Source organism: Rhyacophila brunnea, unplaced genomic scaffold (genome assembly GCF_057557595.1).
Source record: "Rhyacophila brunnea isolate RB1 unplaced genomic scaffold, BYU_Rbru_1.0 scaffold_17, whole genome shotgun sequence".
Taxonomy (NCBI): Eukaryota; Metazoa; Arthropoda; class Insecta; order Trichoptera; family Rhyacophilidae; genus Rhyacophila; species Rhyacophila brunnea.
The window spans coordinates 36952221-36978200 of NW_028232827.1; the positions used below are offsets into that span (position 1 = coordinate 36952221).

The window sequence follows — 25980 nt, forward strand, 5'->3', positions numbered from 1 at the left end:
ACCTTACCTAGCTCCTTCTTCTCTTCCCGGTGCCTAATATTTGTTGCCACGTAGTTACCACCGAACTTTAGAAGTTTATAAATCTATCCTCTTCTTCTATTGTATTCGCACTAAATATGCGCCTATACTCTTTTCAACCATTCCTTGACCACCGTGAGGCATCAAACATTATCATCAATTGTTTAGCAGGTTACAATAAGCTGACAGACTATTACATTTTCAAGAATCATCGGAGTATTGCCAGTTCTTCATTTTTTGGTTCTAGGTACTCCAGTTTATATCCGAGACATCGTCCTTCAAACTGCGAAGTCCTGCGTACCCCTAGGTAGCAGCTTTTTGTCAGGCACCATTAAGCACGCTGCATAGTCGTATCTCTCTCCACCTGGCCATTTTTTTACCACAGGTGGTTCCGAAATCTCATTGGATGACAAGGAAGCTCTTCCTAGACTCTAGAGGACAGGCGTGATTTTAGTTTATGATAATATTGTCGCTCCCTTGTCTTAATATTTATCTAATCTTCTTCTTATTGTTCCATTTCTTATCGGAGGTCAGCCATCATCAAGGTGATCTGAGATTTGTTGTCTGCTACCCGGAACAGTTCAGTAGAGCCGCACTCGTACCGATCACGGAGGTTCTTAAGCTGCAAAATGCGGCGCCTTCCTCCACTACGCTTACCATTGATCTTTCCTTGAATGACAAGTTGGTGAATGCTGTACTAGGTTGTCCTCTCATAGTGTAGCCGAGGTACTGTAATTTCCTGGTTTTGATACTACGCAGAACTTCGCGGTCCTTCCCCATTCGATTAAGAACTTCAACATTTGTCACCCGGTCAGTCCAAGGAATTTTAAAGATGTGTCTATAAAGCCACATCTTCAAGTCACCGTGACATCTCTTGGTTTAGCGTCAATACTTTGATACCATAGAAAAGAATTGAGAGAACATAACAACGTACCGCACACAGACTCAGACCTAGGTTAAGGTCTCGATTGCTAAAGAGGCGTCTCATTTTGCGATCTCAATTCTAGTTTTTATTTCCTGAGACCGGTCCCATTTCTCATTGACCCATGTACCTAAATATTTATAATGGGTCACATGTTCGATTGGTTCGCTGTTAATGACAAAATTTGTGTGAGTGTCTGGTGTCGATATTGATACTAGTAATGGTTTTGTTTTCTTGAGTTTTATTTTTAAATCATATCTAATAGTAATAAGTAAATAAAAGCTCACGCATACTCAAGTTTGCCAGACTTTACTTAATGTTACTCTAGAGAGCTTTATGGAAATTTCATTTATACGAAGGATAATTTCTAGATCAAATATGATGCGAAGGGGAGATTGGGGGTTATTTGTAACATCTCGCGTGCAGATATGTCCACTGTTAAATGAAATATGTCCTTGATATAAAATTTCAATAGGCACTTCTTCTAACATATACCACAAAGCATGCGTATATATTCTACAACCAAGATATCATAGCTGCGATTTCAAAACGATCTATGTAGTGTTAGGAGGACTTTTGTGTCAGGAGTATATTCACGCAGATCGACGCTCACAGCTATGATAAGCTCATAAGCGACAGTGGCAAAAACTTAATAGGCAATTATGTAAAGCCTACCCCAATAAAAAAACCCACATTATATCAGTAACTGACTAACAGAGGTATTAATACATAATATAATAAAACAGTGAATTATATCTGCTGACATATGCTCTGCGCTGTATATTTACAACTAATACTGATGCTAATAATATTAATACTTTCGACCGAAGGTACTTGATGGAATTTGAATTTAAATTCTAATGGATTCAAGCTCTGTACTATTCCATTTAAGTCGTTTTTTGCGACCCGGGTTTTGCCTTTCGGCATCTTCAGGCGTCGTGTACACTCACCAAAGGCAAACACACACTGACAACGAACACCCTTAACTCTACCTTATATAGTAAAACAATACAATAAAGTAGGTAAAAACTCCATTACCTACCTATTTAGTCAGAAATTACAACAAAAAGTACAATAAACAAATTATGAATAGCTGAAGTGTCAGTAAAAAAACCCAATTAGTAAAAACCCTATCTTATTAATAACAATACACTGGACAGCATATTATTATAATAAATCGTCAAACCTAATAATAGGTCAAAATTCTTTATAACAATAAAAAATACTACACTCAAGAGGTGTAAATCGTCAATTCTAAGAAAAATAATTAATCGAGTTAACTAATGAGATGTCTATAATAATACTACTTACAAGGTACCTACTTTTATTTTTATATAACATTATTTTTTAACAAACAAAATTATACATATAAACTCGCTTAATATAATATAATATATAACTCACCTAACATAACATATATATATATATATTATACAATTATGCATACCTAAATCCTCATCCCTAGACTCTCATACAAATATATATAATCTCATACAAACATATATAAATTGTGTGTCAATACAATTGACCATAATATAGTCTCATATGTAAAACATCATATTATAGGATATAACAAAGGGCTACTAGGAAAGCTGAGTTGATCGTTCAATATAGGTAAGCTCTGCAACTGTGCTCTATTTATTTCTAATATTTCTTGGTAGAATAATTTATAATCACCCGTATGACTGTGAAGTAGTTTTGCACCCTTTTCAATGTCAAACGTGTGTTTTTCATTTAATAAGTGGTTAGCAAACGTTGAAGTATCCTTCTCCAATCTTTGGGCTGCTAAATGTTCTGAAATTCTAATATTTAGGCTCCTCGTAGTTTTCCCAATGTAAAATTTAGGACAGTTGTTACAGTCTAATTTGTAAATACCGGGTTTATTTTTAATCTCTATGGAGTCTTTATTATTTATTAATAATCTACCAACTGTGTTATTACAATAAAATGCTGGTTTGACATTATTTTTGGACAGATGTTTTATAACTTTTTCACTGGTTTTACCTATATAACTTAATCTACACCAATGATTAGCAATGACCGGTATGGTAGGTTCTATACCTTTATATAATAATTTAGATACTAATTTTATTTTCTTTTTTATTAAAAGTTTGTCTATAAGAGACTCCTCATAACCGTTGTTAATAGCAATTTGTTTAATCGTTGAAAGTTCGTTTTGAAAATTTGTTTCACTTAAGGGCACAGTTACAAGTCTGTGTATATCTGAATGAAATGCGGCTAGTTTATATGCAGGTGGATGATTCGAGGAACTATGTATAATGCAATCCGAATATGTCGGTTTTCTATAAATGTTGAACTCATGTATGTTCTTTTCTTTATTATATAAAGGTATAGAACCTACCATACCGGTCATTGCTAATCATTGGTGTAGATTAAGTCATATAGGTAAAACCAGTGAAAAAGTTATAAAACATCTGTCCAAAAATAATGTCAAACCAGCATTTTATTGTAATAACACAGTTGGTAGATTATTAATAAATAATAAAGACTCCATAGAGATTAAAAATAAACCCGGTATTTACAAATTAGACTGTAACAACTGTCCTAAATTTTACATTGGGAAAACTACGAGGAGCCTAAATATTAGAATTTCAGAACATTTAGCAGCCCAAAGATTGGAGAAGGATACTTCAACGTTTGCTAACCACTTATTAAATGAAAAACACACGTTTGACATTGAAAAGGGTGCAAAACTACTTCCAGTCATACGGGTGATTATAAATTATTCTACCAAGAAATATTAGAAATAAATAGAGCACAGTTGCAGAGCTTACCTATATTGAACGATCAACTCAGCTTTCCTAGTAGCCCTTTGTTATATCCTATAATATGATGTTTTACATATGAGACTATATTATGGTCAATTGTATTGACACACAATTTATATATGTTTGTATGAGATTATATATATTTGTATGAGAGTCTAGGGATGAGGATTTAGGTGTGCATAATTGTATAATATATATATATATGTTATGTTAGGTGAGTTATATATTATATTATATTAAGCGAGTTTATATGTATAATTTTGTTTGTTAAAAAATAATGTTATATAAAAATAAAAGTAGGTACCTTGTAAGTAGTATTATTATAGACATCTCATTAGTTAACTCGATTAATTATTTTTCTTAGAATTGACGATTTACACCTCTTGAGTGTAGTATTTTTTATTGTTATAAAGAATTTTGACCTATTATTAGGTTTGACGATTTATTATAATAATATGCTGTCCAGTGTATTGTTATTAATAAGATAGGGTTTTTACTAATTGGGTTTTTTTACTGACACTTCAGCTATTCATAATTTGTTTATTGTACTTTTTGTTGTAATTTCTGACTAAATAGGTAGGTAATGGAGTTTTTACCTACTTTATTGTATTGTTTTACTATATAAGGTAGAGTTAAGGGTGTTCGTTGTCAGTGTGTGTTTGCCTTTGGTGAGTGTACACGACGCCTGAAGATGCCGAAAGGCGAAACCCGGGTCGCAAAAAACGACTTAAATGGAATAGTACAGAGCTTGAATCCATTAGAATTTTAATACTGATGCGTTCAAAGGCTGTAATAATTCATACGTAAATGTGTCATATTCTTTAATTTATGATTGTTTTAATTTATGGCGGCTCTCATAGTGCAGTGCGCAAGGCGCTGGTCTTCCATCACGGAGTTCCGGGTTCGATTCCCAGTGAGGTCGAAACAATGACATTAATATGGACGAAGCATCTGGAAAAAAAATGACACTCACTTTTTTGTCGGGTCTGCCAAATGGCATAATCTGTTCTAACGCCATTACAATAAAGGTGATATTGCTATAAATTCTCGATGCTTCTTGTCGGGTCTGCCGAATGGTTCGGTTCGAACGGGTCCGCTCAAACGAACATTGATACTAGAAAAACTGTTCTAACGCCATTACAATAAAGGTGATATTGCTATAAATTCCCGATGCGTGATATCGCATAATGGATATTGCGTGACGTCTACCTATGCACGTGCAAATGTTACGTTTGAATTTACTTGCTAGCTACTGTACTGAGTGCGTTGTCCATTAATAATGTCATTGGGTCGAAATATATTTACATAATTTAAATTCCTCAAGCCTGGGAGTTTTACCACTATTATTGGGCTTCACGGCCTGTTGTGGTGTTTAATAAAGAAACAAATAAATAAATAAATATATAAAATAAATAAATATATTAACGTAACGTCATCTGGAAAATTATTGTAACCGCCCGGAAAATTGCACTCAAGTTGAATTCAAATTCAATTCAATTTTTTTTTACTTACCGTGAACATTATAAATTACAAATTTAAGACGTTCACAACATGGCCTACTATTTCTTTGTTTTTAAATGTCATGGTGTGAACGTCTTAAATTTATAATTTGTTATCTTCACCGTATGTATGTATGTAAAAAAATGAATTGAATTTGAAAAAAAGAACGAAATATTATTAACACAGTTCCTACTACATTTCTACCTCAATGGTTAACACAGATACCACCTTCAACACTATAACAGTACATAGCACTATAAGATACTTAAATCATCAGATTTGATTAGCATGTGTGATTGATTAACATCTCCAGCACGTCGATAGTTCGGGTGAATCAAATGATCCAGTATCGAGCCTTCCATTCATTTCAATCCCATCGACTCACGAAGTGGTGAAGTTACACTCACGAAATGGCTCGCGAGTCACGACATTGTCCGCGACACGACTCGCCTCTACGTTATGGCTCACTCACAGTTCATTCATGAGACTGACAGTAAAACTTTGCATGTCTTTTTTTCTACAGTAAGTATCCACTCCCAAATGGAGAATATGTACTGTGATATGATGCCACCACTATAATAATAATATGATAAAAGTAAAATCACATATTTCCACATAGAGTCGATGTATATCATAACATCTTATATCTATATAACAAAGACTGGTTGATATTATTACAACCACCCAATATTTAGAGTTGTCAAAAGTAATAAAGGCCTCTCTTATTTTTATTCTTATTGTAATCACCAGTTCAAAGGATACAAAACACATAATTTTCAACAATTAATAATAAACACAGTCAGTGCTCAAAACACGCCTGGCGTATGGCCATTAGATACATATACATTCACTGCTGACCAGTTAATTACCACATTTAATTATCATGCTAATTGCGATACGCCAGACGTGTCTTGAGCACTGACCGAGTTGTGGTAATTAACTGGTCCGCAGTGAATTAGTTTGTCTGTATCCAGAGATTTTGCTCAATTATTATGAATTGATTTACTATGAGTTTTATAACTATACTTTTTACGAATAAAAAAATAACTCATACACTTATAAATAATGACACCAATATTATTATATTTGTATTTTTTCATTATATTATATTTGTTTTGTTTATCTGTCTGTCTCTGATGCACGTAAATTTGCATCCGAAAAAATGCGTCTTTATTGCGCGATCGCATAAATAGAACATCCCCATTTCATCCCTCTAATGCGCGCTATACTTAATCATTTAGTCACGTATAATGCATTTTACTCACACGCTGCTTAACCCATTCACTAAAAATTGTATTAAAATCGACGCGATGTTTAACTATGAATATTGTTACACTATATTTATTTGCTTACGATAAAAAAAATAGTGTTATTATTAGCTAAATATGTTGACAGGTGCACTACGACCTCGAATTTTTCTAGTTAATTTATATTCGAGTTAATCGTAAAAAATGCGTGCATTTTTGCCCTGAACCAGTTTTCCCCGGGGATATTTAAATGCTTTAAACTTTAAAGAAATGCGGTAATAATAATTTTAAAGAATTAATATTTTCCGACAATATACAGGAAGTGTGATCATAGAAAATCGTGAGGGCATCTTGATTTCCTCTGCCCTTCTAAAAGAAACTCTTTTTCGCAATCTCCCACCTTTGACCTGGTCAAATACCACGGGTTTTTATAAACTGTCGTTTCAACTGCCTGCTATGTAGGAAAAACGTAGAGTGCAAAGATAAACTTAACGTGAAAAAATGAGCATAATCATTTCTAGCGTATAAAATGTAATTGCCATTACTAAAAATATACATAATATGTTGTTTATCTGATATATGTATTGAATTATTAATAACAATGTTTGCTTTTTCTTACAAGGTGGTTGTTAATAATTTTGAACAATCACAAACACCCAGGCTTTGAGAAAAACACATAAATATTGTGTCCTCACCGGGATCGAACCCAGAACTCTCGAGTGGAAGGCAAGCGCCTTACGAACTGCACCACGAGAGCCGCCAAATATATATATATTATATTAGATGGGTACTATATACTAATACATAAATAATAAGGTTTTACGACTATGTTCTATAAAGAATCTTATAATGCTAAAAAGGCTTTAACCACCCCAAAGGTGAAACACGGCGTTGCGTTTCCTTCTCTAAAGGTAAGCAGGAGATAATCTGTGTAGCATCAAAGCCGTACACGCCGTGGTCGGCCCCTTTAGATGTCTCCGCCTTGCCAAAATGGGCAAGCCGAGACTCGAACCGGACCTCCTTCGGGAACTCACGGTAGCGTTTGCACCTGGTGCCCTACGCAGAGATTTCCCCAAGTCCATTGCTTGTCAAAATTCAACGTAATATTCTACGAAATTTATAAATTACTTAAATCTATTCATATAATAATCTATTTCATGGTTTTTCGTAGTGGTAGTTTCTGATCACAGGGGTGGTAGGTAAATGTTGACTGGAGTAAGTGAGCTTAATATAGACAGACATCTTGAAATCACAACAGCAACCATATCTTTCTCATTAGTTATTATTTTTAATTTTACTGATTAAATTTACAAGTTCAAATAATAGAACAATTACATTATACTGGATACATTCACATATTAGAATTCTGGGGAACGAGGAAGTAGATAGCCTACAACACAGAACAGATAATAAATAGAATTTCGATATGTTAGTAGTAAAATTTTCTAACCGCCCACCGGTTCCACAGTAATGGTAATTTATAAAGAAAATAATCAATATGAAAATCTTTTTAAGACCCCTACCACCCACCATGAAATCTGAAACGCCCACTACCCCTGTATATATATACTATATATCGTCGGTGTTTTGTAAAAAGGGCGAATTAACCGAAATGCTACTTTACAGGAGGAAGATTTTTAACCTTTGACATCTATTCGTTTTTTACCTGTAGATGATTATAAATATCTAACAAGTTTATAACAAAGCTTAGAAAGAATACTGCCATTATAATAGGTATTATTATATAGTATTTTAAAAGGCCTAATATGTCACATTTGCTTTATATTTCGTAATTTTAATTAATTTAATTTTAGTCGATTATCGTTTTTAAGTACTTTCCTGTGGAGATAAAAATTCGCCGTTTTTACACAACAAAGCTAGTGGGGTACATTTTGTATTTTTATTAAAATCTCGATTTCGCCAAAATGGTTGATTCGCCCTTTTTACAAAACACCGACGATATATCAATACAGTAAATTTTGATGCAATGTTTTAAATGTGTGAGTGTCCTACGAAAATTAACCATGCATTATAGATGTACAATAGTGTGTGTAATACACCAATACTAAATGAGTGTCAATGCATAATCCGAGAGCCGTTGTTAGTATTCGACGTATGACCTATTCTTGATACGTCGTGCTTAAATTTATCCCGTATTCTTCCTTACTCGACATCGGTTTTCTGCTTCTCCTTACCCGTTAGGTATTTCAGTTCCCATTATTTCTGAGATCCCTGCAGAGGACAGTCTTTTGCTGATGCGCGGCTCATGCAGTACGCAGACCACAGAAGAAATTAATAAAATAGAAATGTCGAAGCCAGTCGCCGAAACAGCAACCCTTGAGAGGAGCATGGATAAACTCCCCATACTTTCAGACTTTTATGAAATATTTAATAAAATAGCTAAAACTGAAATAGATAATACATATAAAAACAAAAACTAACAAAAGGGGAAATGTCAATTATACCTATTACAGTTGTACAATCAAACCGTAGTAATATACTAATGAAATGCTTAATAGGGAAACAGTTGTAATAATTAATCCCTGTAGAGTGGATCATTATAGTCTTGCAGTATCCCTGGGTTTGATCAACCATTTTGAGCCATCTAGTGTTACAAAATGATATCAGTCAATTTTTTATCATTTTGTTTTCAAATTTGTGGGCGGATAGAAGAGTGGTCAAATAATTATTTTCAAACCTCTATTGTTTCTACATATATCTTGATTCTGTTTCTCTAAGTACGTATACATCGTTTATAGTTAGATATACTCATAAACAATCAAATCCAGTTCTTTTTAATAAACGAGTTTTCAACTGGAGACTGGTTGCAATATCGATTAGGTATATTCATCAGCCACCATTTTCTATATTTATCGCCTAATTTAAATATGGTTTAGTAATAATTTAAACCTGATATTATTTTGCAATTATCTTTTACTAATATGTATGAAATATTCTACCTACAGTCTTTACTGTGCTTGACACTTTTTTGCGAATATATAAAAATGGCGGATTATGAAGGTAACCGACCATTCTGGGCAGTGTTGACCTGTGTGTCCCTATCTATCTCAGAAGTAGAGAGCATCACTTGTTTATAAGTATTCTCCTAAGGTGCAGAACCAACCTGCCACTGGTAATGCCAATTGGGAGGGCGATAACTATGTTCAACCAAATTGCTTTGGGTGTTGATATATTCCACTTGCGTGAGAGTGAGTTTAGGTGGATGCTATTTTATAAATTCTTAAAATAGACAAACTCGGTGTACTTCTTTGAACTTCTTTATATATTATATGTGTGTATAATTGCATTTTCACTGCCTATGTATGTTTATATTTTTATTTTTATCGTTTTCATTACTTTTTTCTTTATAATTATATTTAATGTCATGTTCTGAACGTCATGAACTTATAACTTGTAATGTCCACAATATGTTAACAAATAAATTGAATTGCATTGAAAAAGCCTAATGCCAGCGCTCCATTGGAGAACCAAAAGTCCGCGGACAATAAATCGTTCGATTCGACTGATCAACGAACGAATAAAAAAGTCGAGCTGTCAAAAGTCAAAAGTTGTGATTATCGTAATGTCTTCCGATAATCCTATAATTTTGTGTTATTTATATGTAGACTTGCATAAAATAATATAGTAGAGAAAACAACACAAGTTTTACGTTTTCTTTTATGAATTTCATAAATACAAATAAAAAAATAATTGATAAATCTCTCACTTTCTAATGTGTAAATTAGCAAATTAATCAATGTAAATATTTAAAACAATTACAGATTTTTTTCGGTCCGATTTATCGCGTATTAATGTCAAATCGATTTTGCATAGTGATCGACGGACGAAGTCTGGCAACTCAGAGAGTAAAATATCAAACATGTTTTAAATCCAACAAACCTGGTCGGTAGATTAAAAAGTCCGCAGATCTGGGGTGCTCCACGCGAAAAAAAGTCCGAAGACTGTAAATCGTCTGACTTACGTGCCAATGGAGCGCCGGAATTAGTTGTGGGCGAAGGTTTCGGACCGTTTGAGATGCTGTGTGATTCCCGTACCTTACGCGCGCCCTTATTGGTCCGTGGCCATATTAGTGAAAGCGGTCCACGCTTTTAAAACATTGATTATATCTGAAAATCAACCCCGCTTTACGCGGTCTCTCTTGCTGAACCTAAATAAATAATATTTACAGAGCGCTAAACATAGTGTTGTGACTCCGTGGTTAGTGGCTAAAACTGTGTAAATCGCCTTCAATTCTGTTTCGTAATAATTTTGCCACTAGACATGCAGAGTAGTTAGTACCCATTCGACTTCTGTTTGTATATAAAAACAGGCAAGTCATAATTATACATATTATCAGAGAATATATTCTGTTATATCATTGGATACATTAGAAATACACATATTTTAAAAAAATGGTCCAAGCGACATGGTATCGATAAAAATAATTAATAGTAGGTACTTATTAGCGCCAAATTCCTATACCTATTCAAACTTCCTTCTTACCATCAAAACCACACAAAAATTCAAAAATTACACCGAACCAATTCAGTACATGGTTAAAATTAGCGTCCCTGCTCACTGCCAGAGCCGAATCGACTTGTCAAACTACGTACTATGTATGTCGCGTCAGGCCATGGACGAGTTAACTCGTGCGTTCTTGTAAATGGCATAAATTCTGAATAAACTGTTTGTGAATATTTTCTAAACAATCTTTATCATTTTAGTGTGAAAATATTCACGATAAACTCGAGAAACATATTGGTTTGTTAAGTTTTCACAAATATTTATCATTCTGTTCATATTCATATTTTTTAAGAGATTTATTTTATTCTGAAAATAGCTGACCTACGAATGTCCATCTAGTAAAAATTAGCTGGCAGTGAAAATATTAAAAACCGACAACGTGACAACACGAGCTCCGAGCTCATTCTTGATCGAGTGTATCACGAGGCCCTGTGTTTAGATGTGAATCATCAAAAGTTTCTTATACTTGAGAATATCACAAGAGCAGTTACCTAAGGCTGAGGTCGTCAAGCACCCAAGTATACTTAATAAGGTATTCCACTTCGGCGGTGGATAGGTGTTGCAGATTAATGACGGTAGTAGTTATTAGTGATGATATACTAAGTGAGAATTTATTTACTGTTTCAATAATTACAAGGGTACGATCGACATAATATAATAAATATAATGAAAATTCGGTACGATGTGTTTTTAACGGGAACTTATAATCGAGTGACATATCCAATCAATTATTATAACCCGCTATTGATTGACCGGCGCACTTTTTTTTAATAATATGTTGAAATTATTATACAATATAACTTGAAAACACCTCAGATATATACTCATTAGGATGTTAGTAACATAATTGGTTAATACACAGTTGGCGCGATACCAATTCTGTCAAGCATCATATTTTTTTCAAATATTTTTTTTTCTTGTGGGTATCTGAGGTGTTTTCAATATATAGAATGTTACATTCTCAAAATCATATGAATTATTCGTTATATAAAAGAAATTGTTTATTAAAGATTATACATTAAATTGCGAATCAGCTATTATTACGAAATTATATTATATGTACTGACTGGTTCTAGAGTGCGAAAAGTTTACAGTGATGGGCGGCGGCTTGGAGAACTAGATCCCCTCCTCTCGCGTTTCAGTATTCATTCCCCTCACCTTGAACGCATTTGACGTTTCTTATGAGTGCGCGGTACCAGTCATTTAGTCGTGTTAATAATGGCAAAAAGTGACAGCAGGAAGTTTATAAGTCATCTTATCTCCTACTGTGAAGAAGAAAAACGACAAAATAAGCTCATTCAGCCCTTCAACAACGTTATAGAAAGAGTTGCCGTGATGACAGGTACAAAACACACTTTAATGTGTAAGCACACATTGTAATGTTGCCATTTAAGATTTATCATAAGTTATTGGGAAAAAATGTATATCATTATTTGAAATTTGCGGAAATATATACCTATTTAAGGAAGTGGGAAATAATGTCTTCTAATCGTGGCAATATTCACCATACTTCGAAATCGAAAACCATTGATAAGATACAACACGAGCGCCACCGCCAGGCCTCACGTTAAACTTTTCAGTCTCTACGTGAAAATGAATATTAACTAAATAATATTATACATAGTTGAAACATGGGTCACAGAAATCCGATGACAGCCACAAATATGTGCCCATTGGAGAGAGGACATGGAGAATTAACAAAAAATAAAATATAAATCGTTTCTTTCATAATATAGTGTGACGTGACGTCTCATTTTAGGAAAATATGTGCCCTTTCTTAGTAACACAGCACACCTTGTTATTGTATGATGTAGAAATAACTCGCAAAAGTTTCCATAGTCAAACATAATACTTATATCAGGTGCAATAATATTAGATAGGTACATTTAGTGAAGGCGTATGATGAATTTATTATAAATTGCAGCACAAAGCACTGATTAATATGTCAGTGAAAATGTTTTATTTAAAACTGTCATGAGTGTATTAAATCTCAGCTAAATTATTGTTAAACCACTCCTACGCGAATTCATGCATAAAGGATGCATCGTGTGTACTGCAATAAAGATATAACGACATCGTAGTATTAACGAAGTGTTAATTTAATTACATTCGTCACACAAATGCAACGTTAAATCGTTCGTCTTAAATATTCAACACAGTGAAAACAACATATTTTATATATCAACCAAATCGCTTCGGATGTTGTTATATTCTACCTACGTGAGGATGAGTATAGGTGGGCGTTGTTTTATGAATTCTTAAAATAGGGTTCACTTAGCTCAATAATTAATTGAGTTAGCATTTACTTGGTAGAATTCAATTTTACAAGAAATAAAAATATAAATTATATTAAATTCTACAGGTTTTAAAAAAAAGGTTTTGTCGATAGCTATTTCGGTTGTAACACCAGTATCAAGACTATTCCGATAGGCCGTTTGCCTTTGCTTAAATACTATACGTATAGATAAAGACAAAATTCATTTTCTTGTTCGGTCCAACAATATCATTATGACTGTGTAACATCAATACTTTGAAAACCCTAAGTGGGTTTTTAAATGATATCAAAATTTACAAAATTTATCAAAAGAACAATGTTCGAGGGCTTTGGTTATAATTGAGGCGTCTAATTACAAAAAGCGACAAGTCCACAATTGGATATTTGCGGGAAACAACGTTTTTATGTTTCAAGCTTCAATTATTTGCTTTAACGTGAGATTATTTTTTCCGTTGTATTCTATGTCAAAATTAGGATCAAATGGCAAATCAGCCGATAAACTCGTAAATGTAATAAATATCACTTTTTAATTTATTCCGCATAAGGCACATATTTTCGTGGCACTGTCATGAGTTTACCGGATGCTAGAGCATGGGAGACGCCATTTTCAACATTGATGGTTCCCTTATTGGCTGACTTAAGCACACGCAAAATCAACCAAGCTTTAAATAATATGAAACACGGACTTGGCGCTTTTTGTAATAAACCGAGACTTAAAATATTTTTTTCGTAGGGTTTTGTCGCGTTTTGGAATTTATAGATCAATACATATTGTGTAAAATTATACCAAGAATACGTGCGTATTTTTTTCTCGATTTTGACCAAATGTGGACTTATAGCTTTTTGGAATTAGACGCCTCAATTGTGTTAATCATGTGCTTAAATTATTTATAATAGTGGCGACGAATGCATTACCAAATTTTCATTAAGTATGTGATTACTTTTGGATAATTCGCGATTAATTTCCAATTGTTCGAGTAGATTTAATTTTAGACCTTTGTTACATATATGCAAATATTCTGGCGTTATGTTATTACTGATGCTATGCGAATTTGATATCAAATGTTTAGCGAACTGAGAATCTGTTTTACCATTTTTTTTTTTAAAACCTGTAGAATCTAATATTATTTATATTTTCATTTCTCGTTCACTTAGCTCATTCGGTGTGCTTCCATGCTTTATAATTGACTTCCATTACTTTCATTGATTTCATTGATTCCATGCTTTATAATAACTTGACATTTTATACTGTTTTTTATGATACTAAATATATTTATATCTTATTTACATTGTTTTAATACTATTTCTTTGTTTTTAAATGTCATGTTGTGAACGTTTTAAATGTATACCTAATTTGTAATGTTCACCAAATAAATTAAAATTAATTTGAATTTGAATGTTAAGCTTCCACTTCTTACAAAACTCATGGTTTATTTCAATTATTTGGTTCAAATGGTTTATTTGAAAGATATTAACATACATTTCTATTATTAACATCAAACATGCCATTTTAGTAATAATTTGTTTAAAATAATAAATAGTTCACGCTACATTGAAAGTGCCAAACATCTAATATCCTGATTATGTTGAAAATTGTTCATTCAATCTTTGACTACCCAAAGTCTTAAGTATGATCCAGTTTCACATTCTTGAAAAAAATACTTTATAAAGAGCGAATCTAGTATCGAAACTTTTCTGTTCCGAACATATTAGTCTATGACCAGCGTTTACAATTAACCAATTTTCTTATCACATAATTATATATTTTTTTCCGACCATGTCCGATCTTAATAAGATCAAATGGACCTTTGGAGGTTTGTATTAACTGATTTTGTTTTTACGAGAAATGGATGTCAGCCACTTGCTCAACCTATTAGGTCCATACTCTGACTCATACACAAACTGACAAACAATATTGTTTGTGCTTACCAGACCCAGGATTCGAACCTTTATATAGGCGTTAAATGTGTTATATTTAGACACAATAAACATTTTAAAAATTCTCATAAAAAAGATAACGTTGTCCCACAAATCAGCATGCTCGCATTTTGTACTTTATATTTTATTAATAAAATAATTTTTATATTGAATATTCGTGTGGTGACTAAATTTCGCACATGTGTTAATTTTTAGTGGTAGACATGACTCGTTGCTGTGAAAACAGTGTTAATGATTATTATTATATATTATTTAAAATGATGTTTTTAGACATTTTTTTAATCCTGAGAAAATCCAGCATTCCACCAACGTTCACTATCTAGCATATTTTTGTGAATAACATTTGGGAACACTGTATAGAAGATTTTGGCGCCCCTGTTTGAATTTCACTGACCGGATGGTGCCGAATAGACGACAGGACAATTGAACGATGGATATCTTGCCAACACACAGGATACAGATGAACACAGCAAAAAGCCCAAACATATAGACGTTCCTTACGATATAAACAAGTAAGAAAAAAACACGTTTAATATTTATCTAGTTCTAGTATATCAATCGTTGTCCGTCATCGAATTGGCGTCGTCCAGCTGACGGCGTCAATTTGGCGGCGCCGAATCGCCCATTTCATAATATGCTAAGACAGCATATATCGATACATTTTCCTTAAACACATTTTTGTCACGCTGTTTTTCAATTAACTTTTTGCAAACATTGTATAAGTATCATGGACCATGAGAGCATAGAATTATTTCATAAACAACAATTTTTTCAATCTTACCTTTTTGTAAAGTTTACAGAAACCACTATTTTCCGTGACTAAAACATCATTAAATCGCTATTAATAACCTAAACAAAATAGATTCATTTGCAGCGTGCGCACAGTGGTTAAAACAACCAATTTGAATCCCCATCGTCGCGGCAATGTATCTCAATCCCCGTCGGGGTCACGGTCGTGACTCGGCTCCACCACAGTAAATTTGATATACGGCCCAGAAGCGAGTTCAAATCCAACGTACAATTATCGAAGCGAGATTAATGCATACCGATAGAGCCTTATTTTTTCGTATTTCAACATCGCAGCCTCCTCTCGGCTACCCCAGTGATGCCCTGGCAATATATTAGATTTCAGAGCCTGTTGTTACACACAGAATGCACGGGGCGACATAAATAATAAATTTACTTATTTTATTCTTCTTAATTTTAATATACTGACGAGTACTATCACCAACATAATAAAGAGAGGCTTTTAAACAGATATATTACTATGGGCGATGATTAAGTTTTATTTTTGGCATAACATCCCTGTTTCTTTAAACACGAGACATGTAGACTCAAGAATTCTTCCAGACCTTCCTGACCAAAGTTTCCCAACTATTATGCCGCGGCATACCAGTGTGCCACAAGATTTTATTTAATACAGTAAAATTCAATCAGTTAGCTAAATTTGCGCGATACATTATTTGGGGATATTATTGTTATAAAACCTATGCTTGGACCAAATGCAAAAATTGTAGATCATCTTCAAAAGTTGAATCTAATATTCAATAATCAAATTGTTTTTTGACGTTATCACCAAGTTTAATACTCACATTAGGTATGTGATATAGTAAAATTAATACATTTTATCAAATCTAAGCCGTTAAGGTCCCCTATAATAGCTTATGGAAATGCGTTCACAACCAGTGGTATACCAGCGCTCCAGGATTTCTTCAAGCAGTTCACATCAATATTAAAATACACACGATAATTTAAAATCACACGACTTCATATAATTATTCGGCCGCTATTTTCGACTTGGAAAAAATAGATAAATTTAAACAAATATTATATATGCATACCCCGTGAAGGTAAAAAAAGTTAGAGAAGCAATAATTAAGTACTGGCGCGAATCCAGCAGACACAGGTTGAAGTCCCGTCGGGTGTCGTATTTTTTTCTACAAAATGATTTTTGTAGTGTGTACATGCATGTGATGTTTTCAAAATTATGTATATTCAGTATATTATAGAATGTTACATTCTGAAATCTTGTGTCTTATTTGTTAAATAAAAGAAATAGTTTATTAAAATTATTAGCAAGTATAAGTACGTTATAGAAACTAAATAATAAAGTGATCCGCGACGTCGGTTTGTATTTAAGGAATTAATTGATACCTACCTACCTTTATTTAATATACTAAAACCAATAGCCATGTAACAACAAGGTACTAGTTAAAATTGTCGTGATTCAATAAGATTCCCGTAGCTTTATTGGAAAAACATATTGGTGCGAATCCAGCAGATACAGGTTCAAGTCCCGTCGGGTGTCGTATTTTTTTTTTACAAAATGATTTTTTCTTATGTGTATATGCATGAGATATGTTCTAAATAAGTAATTAATATAACATGTATTGTTTTTTTTACTAGAGGTGGTAAAATTCTTATTTCTCGGTAGGTACATTCATATATTAACATTTAAATATTAAAGAAAGTACTTTTGGATTTGTGGAGAGAGTTATTAGGACTTTACATACATAACGACCCGGTACTATTTTATCTAGCACTTTACTACTGTTCACAACATTACAAAAGTAATTAATATTTTCCACCCGAGAGTTCTGAGTTCGATTCCCGGTGAGGATACAATATTTATTTATGTTTCTCAATGCCTGGGTGTTTGTGATTGTTCAAAATTACTAACAACCATCTTGTACGAAAAAGCAAGGACATGGTTATTAATAATTCTTAAGACAAGAGTAATTGATATTTAAAATAGCTAACAAAATCCAGTTTTCAATCATTTACATGGTTTTTATAATGTTATATGAATAATATGAAAAACCTGCTTATTTTCCAGTTAAATCAGTTTGATAGTTAAATTGATATTAACGTGAGGGTATTGGGAAAGCAATCAAGTAAAATTTTCTTAGTTCAGAATATGTAAAGGTCGCATTCATTCTCTGTGTATTATCAAAGAGATTTAAGTATATTATATTATACTTGTTAAGATCCTGTTGATAAGTTTCTCACTACGGACATCACTAGTAGGGCACTCGCCGTACGTGAGGCAGCCAAAGACTGAAAAATTTACCGTCAGAATTTTAATTGGAGCCTTTACAGGTGCGAAGTTTTATGAACCGAGAGATATTAGTTACTTATGTATTTCAGCAGCGAAAACAAAGTGCAAATTTATTTCTGTTTATTGCAAAAACGGGTATATCCGACATATTTTTTAACAGAAAGAATTATTCACTCTTATATCGAAATGAATTTAATAATAATACATACAAAAAAAACAAAATCTTACCAGTATGTTTGATTTCATTGTTTTTAATTCTAATAATTTGCATTCTTTTTTTTACTAACCTTATCTATGAATGCGATGATAGTTCTTACGACTATATGGAAGAAACGGGGAATTTAAATTGCCACCATAATTATACTTGTGCAAATATTAGTGTTCTCAATATTTTTATTTATTATATTTTATTTATTTATTTAAAAAAAGACACGTTGAGCACATGACAAATTATTAATTCAAGACGTTCACAATATGACATTTAGAATAAAAAGTACAAGTAAATCAACTAGAGAAAAAACAAGGTAGAGAAAAAAAACAAAGCAAAAATATATTTTTATAGAAAAGAAATTTAAAAAAATCATAAAAAACAACAATAATTTTATAAAAATGCAAATTAAACAATAAAATAGAATTTTTAAAACAAAATGCATAATGCATCGCTAAAATGTCTATATCTCTAGGAAGTGCATTGACCAGCCGCACAGCCCTCACTATTGGTGCCTGGTGAGCCTGATGAGGAAACAGCTTTTACCCAAAACAGGTCATGACATGTAATTGACGGGTGCATACAAATTCGAATTTACCAGAATATCGGGATTGGAAATTATACCACGTGAAACGTGACGCAGGGAAAAATGCTTTATGAGCAGAAGTGACCTACGAGGTTCAAGAGAATGAAAGGCGAGCATACCTTGAAGAAAGTTAGTCGGAAAATACTCGTTTGAGAAGCTGTCAAAAGAAAAATAATTATATACATTAAAATAAAGATGTCAAAGAATTTCTTTCTGAACCCGCTCTAAAACAAGCTTATAGGAAACCTCATAAGGACTCGATATAATGGACCCATACTCAAGAATACTCCGTACTAACGTATTTTTGTACGGTGTCATGAATCCTGAGGGCAAAAAGAGCGGAATGCAATTGATCCCGTCGAAATACGGTGTTGATGCTGAACCCTTCTAATTTCTCGGACAGAGCATAGGATGAACCATTCAATCATCTAAAGACTACAGATAAAGAAACGGCTCTCGATAATATGTTTGAGAAGCATTCTGCAGTTTTTTGGACATATTGTTCGGCGCGGACCGGATAACCTGGAGAAACTGACGGTTCTGTGGAAGCAGAGGAAGAGCGTCAGCGTGATGGAGCGAATTAGCTTGCTGAGAGAAGCTTTCACTTTTCCCCGAGAGAAGCAGTTGATCGAGAGAGATGGAAAGTCTTGATCGCTCAAAAGGTGATTGAATTTCAAGGTGGTCACGATCCACAGCCATGAGGAAACGACCAAGAAGACCTATGAAAATATTTTTAAATAATGATAGTTTCGTATTAATACGGTAGTCATCTCAATACTAACACTAGATAAATATAAAACTAGGCAAGTCAGAATTTAATGGAAACTGTATTAATTTTATGTTTGAAATATTAGATAACTTTAAAACGATAAATGCATTAAATAAATAAAGTAATATATCAACAATAATTTTTCACACAATTCAACATTATTAAATTCTTCCCAATTAGACAAGCACAATTTGTCAATTTTATTTTAAATAATAAGTATAGCTTAGATTTATGTTAATCAGTTAATCAAGTAAAGTTAAAATTTCATTTTCCCAACAATAACCAAATCAGAGTTATTTAGTTTTAGTATTGAGGTGACAATATGAATCTGAAGCAGAAGTCAGTTTTACCAAGACACGGAGATGGAGAAATGCCCAAGGAATAGTAGTGAGCAGTAGCGCACTTAGTAATTTTGAGACCCCATATAATGAAAAAATTAACAATATCGTCTCTGTTCTGGCAAAACACACTAACTGGAGAATACTAGTTTAGAGTAATTTGACTTTGAAGTTGTTAAAATGTTTGAAATAATGGTCTATCATGTGAGTTTATTAAGTAATCGTAAAAAGGATGACTTTAAAATAAAGACTGTTTATTTATTAAGAAGGTTTCCAGACGGTAAAGTTTGAAATAAGGAACATTTTGGTACTAACTCAATATGTCATTTTTTCGAATTAGTGTTTTCTGCCACAACAGTGACGATATTTTTTTCTCCATATAAATCCATTCATTTAAACACTTCATTGTTTCAATTTTGTATAAAGTATACAAACATGGTTTAATTGAAATACTCTCATTTCCTACAAATCACGATAGATAAATATATACAGCGGTATACCGACCAATTTTTCCGACCATGTCTGATCCTAATAGGATCACATGGGCCTCCACAGAGTAGAGGTATGTATTATCAGATTTTTTTTTTTACGAGAAATGGATGTCAGCCACTTGCTCAACCTATTAGTTCCATACCCTGACTCACACACAAATTGAAAAACAATATGTGTACTTGCCAGACCCAGGATTCAAACCTGGGACCCACGGCGTTATAGTCCAACGCTTAAGCCGCGCGGCCACCGTGGATGTCAATTTACAAGGGACCAATTTAGTATTTGGAAAATAGCTCTCATGAATATTAAAATACGACTAAAATGAAAGTAGGTGCATTACAATAACAAAAGTGCATTTTATCAAAACCTTTTAAAATATATACTTACTATTATTATATAACCTTCCATAAATATGACAGTATATTGTGATGTTAGCGCTGCAGGCGTATTAACTGACGACCGCGGAATCAACGATCAAAGATGTATGTAATATTTTTAATTTCTGTCTCGAAACAACGCATGACGGCCTTATCCTACGTGAGGCCACTCTTTTTAAATATTAATTATATATTAGTTCACGAAATTATAAATGCAGGAGTTTTGTTATACTTTGGGTAATATTTTACACTCAGTCCGTGAGAAGTACGTATTTTTTTAAATTCAAGAACTTTAGAAACCCATTTTAATTTTTCTGACAAATCGGTTGCCTCATTTTCATTCATTGCGTGAAAAAAACGCGCCGCTGATAGTAAAAGTTATGAGAGGGTCTTAGAAATTGTAACTGAGCTCTGACTATTATTAGGTTGTGCTCAGGGCTCGAAACGGATCGAAGCGCACCGGAGCGCCGGTCCGGGTCGTAAAATCTGCAACGTTGTCGTTCCGTCTCGTGGAAAAAAATATTTTTACCGTTTGAGATAGAATGGCCACATATTTTTATAAAACACTCATAAAATTAGATAACTATGTTAATATTTTCAGAAAATTAACGAGCGCTCCGGTTCGTAAAATTTTCCATTTCGAGTGCTAACTGTGCTTTTCCGTTTACTGGCCCAAAACGATTAATCCACATTCAAAGGTGCTTCAAACCAATGAATTATTATGAATGCAATGAAGTTATACATTATTTATTATTAGTCGAATAAAACAAATAAGAATTGATTCACCTGCTGTTCACGGAATATGGGAAAATACGAATTTAAAGAATATTTTTTTTGGGATTTTTCAGATGTTCTCGAACAAAAGATAATATTATTATCGTTATTGATAAAGATTATACTGAATAACATACGTATTTTGATATCGGTGAGATTAATATTAAATAATCAGATTAATGGGTACGTTATAAATGACCTATATAAGCAGTGCCAAATAATTAGATATCAGTACATCAAGATGTTCCGTCTTACAGTCATTGCTTGTTTCCTGGTCTTCGCCAATGGTGAGTAAAATATTTTTTTACGAATTTCAACATTATTTAATTTAAAAAAAAAATGGTTTACTTTATATACATGAATTGTTATATGATTTAATATGATATATTTTTTTAAATGTTAGTCTGTACTACATTTATGTTATTGAGTTATGAAAGTGCGCGACAGTATGAAGTTAGCTGCGAATCATTCAGCTGTATACAAACGCAAGTTTTATAGTAGAATTGTTCCGTTGCCTAGTCAACGAATTTATTATTGTCGGCCATTTGCAACTCCTTACGTAAACAAACGACTAAACGTCAGAGTGATAATGGTTACTTTAAAAATAAAAACAACGAGAAATAATTATGTAATTTCGTAATATAAGTTAAGGTGTATAGAAATAAACCAACGGAGCTCCAATAAGCGGCCCTTTTTCTTAGAAGTGTAATTTAACAAAATAATTAAGAGCTAGTCAAAGAATCTAGGTTATCACAAGTTTTGTTTTTGTTTTGTTACGCTAAAGACTTATAACTTTCAACGCTCGTACATAAGTACACGCACGGGGTTTTTTTAAATATTAGTCTGTATTACATTTATTTATTTTGCTAGTACCAAGTTATTACTAGTGTATTGTCTACCACATTTTGTCTGGTTTCTACCTCCAGAATTTTAAATGATGTTGATGGTTAGAAACATTTAAAAATGTGACTTATGTTTTAGGCGCTATCCTTCCCCGCGTCCTCATGCGCGATGGAAGGATCGTTGGAGGGTCCCCTGCTGATATCTCGGAGGCACCTTATCAAGTAGCTCTGCTCCTGGACAGGAGTGGAACTGGTAGCTTCTTCCATAACTGCGGAGGATCCATAATCAGCCGTATCGTTATTCTCACTGCAGCGCATTGCACCGATGGGTAAGTTTTTAATTTTATCAGAAAAAATAAATTATAATAAATTAAAACAAGAAAAATTATATACTTATTTAAGAAAAGTCAGTTTACATTACAGTTTATTTAATTATTGAGAAGTGACATCCATTAATTCGAGTCTATAATTTTTTAAACTGATTACCTACCTAAATAAAAACTTATAAGCTTGTTAGCTTATAAGTATAATTGATGATACCGAATTGATGATAATAATATTATACTGAGCCTTAAATATTTAAAAAAAGTAGTAGTATTTTTTTCATTTTCTTCTTCAACGGTGTCACAACTAGATTTGGGTATTTCCCGAGAAACTCGCAATGTCGAGGTTCGGGATTTCCCGAAATGATGAAATTTTGAATTCTCGAGATTCGGGATTTCCAGAAAAGAATTCTCGAGATATCGAGAAAATTAAAATCAGTGTAAAAACAGAAAAATTCCAAAAAATTATTTTTTTTTTATTTAAGTAAGAAGACAAACAAAATAGAAGTAGGAAAACAAAAATATTTCAACGCATACTTTTGAGACACATAATTCCCTGATGTTGAAAAATTGCGCTCATTTTGAGTCGACGTTGGCTTAATTGTGTTAAATGATCAGTCTTTGAACGTTTTGCATTTTCTGTCCACTTTTTTAATATAGAAAAATCGTTTTTTTTCAATTAATATTCCCGAGAAAAGATTCTCGAGATCCGGAATTTCCCGAAATGTTAAAAATTTTAATTCTCGAGATTCGGGATCGAAAATCTCGAAAATTTCTCGAGAATTTCCGTCGGGAAATTCCCGAAAACCAACTCTAGTCACAACTCAAGTCTGATCTTGGCCTCTTCCACTGCTCTTTATTCGTTGTTTTGGTGCTTCTTATCACCTGCCTTTTTAAATAACATTTCGCATTGCACATAATTTAATAATCGATATTGTAAACTTCCAGATCCTGCTTTTATCAGTTGTCTTTGTGTGCTTCTTCTTGTCTCCAATTTTTCTATAGAACACTTCATTTTGATTGTATACACTTTCAGAACCTCCGCCGCCCAATGGAGAGTCCGTGCATCATCTACCACACACAACGCTGGCGGCCAAGTGGTTCAGGCCAACAGAATCCTGCAGCATTCGAGTTTCAACTCTCGTCTTGATAATGATATCAGTTTACTGTTTGTGGCAACTGCTGTGAACCTTGGACCTGGTGCTGCTATCATCGCCCTTCCCAGCCAAGGACAGTTTGTACGAGATGGCTCGGCAGCATTTGTCACTGGATGGGGATATCTTTCTGTAAGTTTACCACCTTTTCTGTTTAAACTGTGATAAAAACCAAAAGAATCCTGTTCCACGTTTGCATTATGATTCTACTGCTTTACTATGGTGAGTCATGGAAGTGAAATACTGAGCATAGAAAACATATGACTATGGTGGAGACAGGGGTGTGCGGTTATATGACTTTATAAGTAACAATGAGATATGAAGACAGACCATTAACCTCTCGTCATTTTTAAAGTGAACAACCAACGTTGGAACTGACTGAGTCATGTACTGCGTATGCCTTAATATAGTTTCAACCTGGCTGTACTATTCTTCAAGTCAATCCATTGTTTTGCCAGTTTTGTAACTACTCATCAGCAACATCTTCTTGGCTACGTGTTAAAACTGTGAATTAATATGCTCCGCCCATTTTAACCGTACTTCCATTATAAACTAACTAGTTCCTCCCATTTAGTAGACAACAGCGCCTAGAAGCGTAGCCAAGAAGATGTTGCAGAAGATTAATTCTGATTAACTTATATGATAATAATTGACGAGTCGCTTTGTGCATGTACAATTTAGGGAGACTATAAAAGGTTTTTTTATTCAACTCAACAACAGGAAGGAGGCAGCCAGCCTACAAACTTGTACAAGGTCACCATCCCAATTATCAACCAACAGCAATGTATCAACGCATACAACGGATTCAACCAGGTTACCAGTAACATGATCTGCGCTGGTCGTCTGGGAATCGGTGGTCAAGATGCTTGCCAAGGAGACTCTGGTGGCCCTCTCACAGTTAACAACGTTCTCATTGGAGTCACATCATGGGGCAGAGGATGCGCTCAGGCTGATTCCCCAGGAGTTTGGACGAGAGTACCAGCATTCAGAACCTGGATTAACAGCAACATGTAAATCTCTCATTTTGATTTGCATGATTCTCTAATTTACAGTATAAACCCCCATATGCATTGATTTTGTATTCTTGATACATGTGAAGTTTGAATAAAATAAATTTAACTTATCGTGCCATTTAAATTTGTTATTTTTTATTTTTTTGAAACCAGCCTATCACTGCTATAGAGATGTTCTACAAGTACAAAAAAAAGCCGAATACAACTTTTTTTAATCAAGCTGTTAGTTTTTATTGCACCCCTTACGAAAACAATTTTCAAAACCATCGACCGCCACTGGATATGAACTACAATATTATAATTCTCTGTGTATCTCTATAATTTCATCCAGTGTTAGGACCCAACGATTTGAGTTTTCCAGCGACGGGTTTAGGGACGTGGAAGCCCGAGGCACTGATTATGACGATTGAATTATAACTACCAACGTGCCCAGTAAAATATCAATGTAACTATTTCCTGCAATCCCATCCAGTAACAAAAAATATTTATATATTATTATAAATGACATTGTAGTGATGTATTTGTTTGTGAAAAAGTACGTATATGTTTAAGTGGTTTTATCATAGGTTCTTTTGATATTAATTGTAATGATTTTGTTATAAACAGGTACCTACGCAAATTGTGAAAAATGCAAATCTTTTATAGGTCTTTTATATGCTTTATTTGATGACTAGTTTGAACTGTTTCAAGAACTCCTTTTAAATATTCTGAATAATTAATTGCCAGTCATCTACGTCAAAGAAAGTTAGAGTATTTCTATCTCCATTCGTCATGTAGGTATATCACACCCCTGACAGTCGCGGTTGAATAATGCTATAAACGTATAACAATGA

The 25980-nt window shown here is 33.4% G+C and overlaps 1 protein-coding gene across 1 annotated transcript; it reads left to right on the forward strand.

Moving 5' to 3' along the window:
* The first annotated feature begins 22054 nt into the window (after nt 1-22054).
* On the forward strand, nt 22055-25363 carry LOC147074013 (trypsin Blo t 3-like). Its single transcript, XM_085944248.1, has 4 exons — nt 22055-22102; nt 22797-22986; nt 24017-24266; nt 24855-25363. The coding sequence occupies exons 1-4, from the start codon at nt 22057-22059 to the stop codon at nt 25146-25148; spliced, it is 780 nt and encodes a 259-aa protein (XP_085800374.1). The 5' UTR covers nt 22055-22056; the 3' UTR covers nt 25149-25363.
* The last annotated feature ends 617 nt before the right edge of the window (nt 25364-25980 follow it).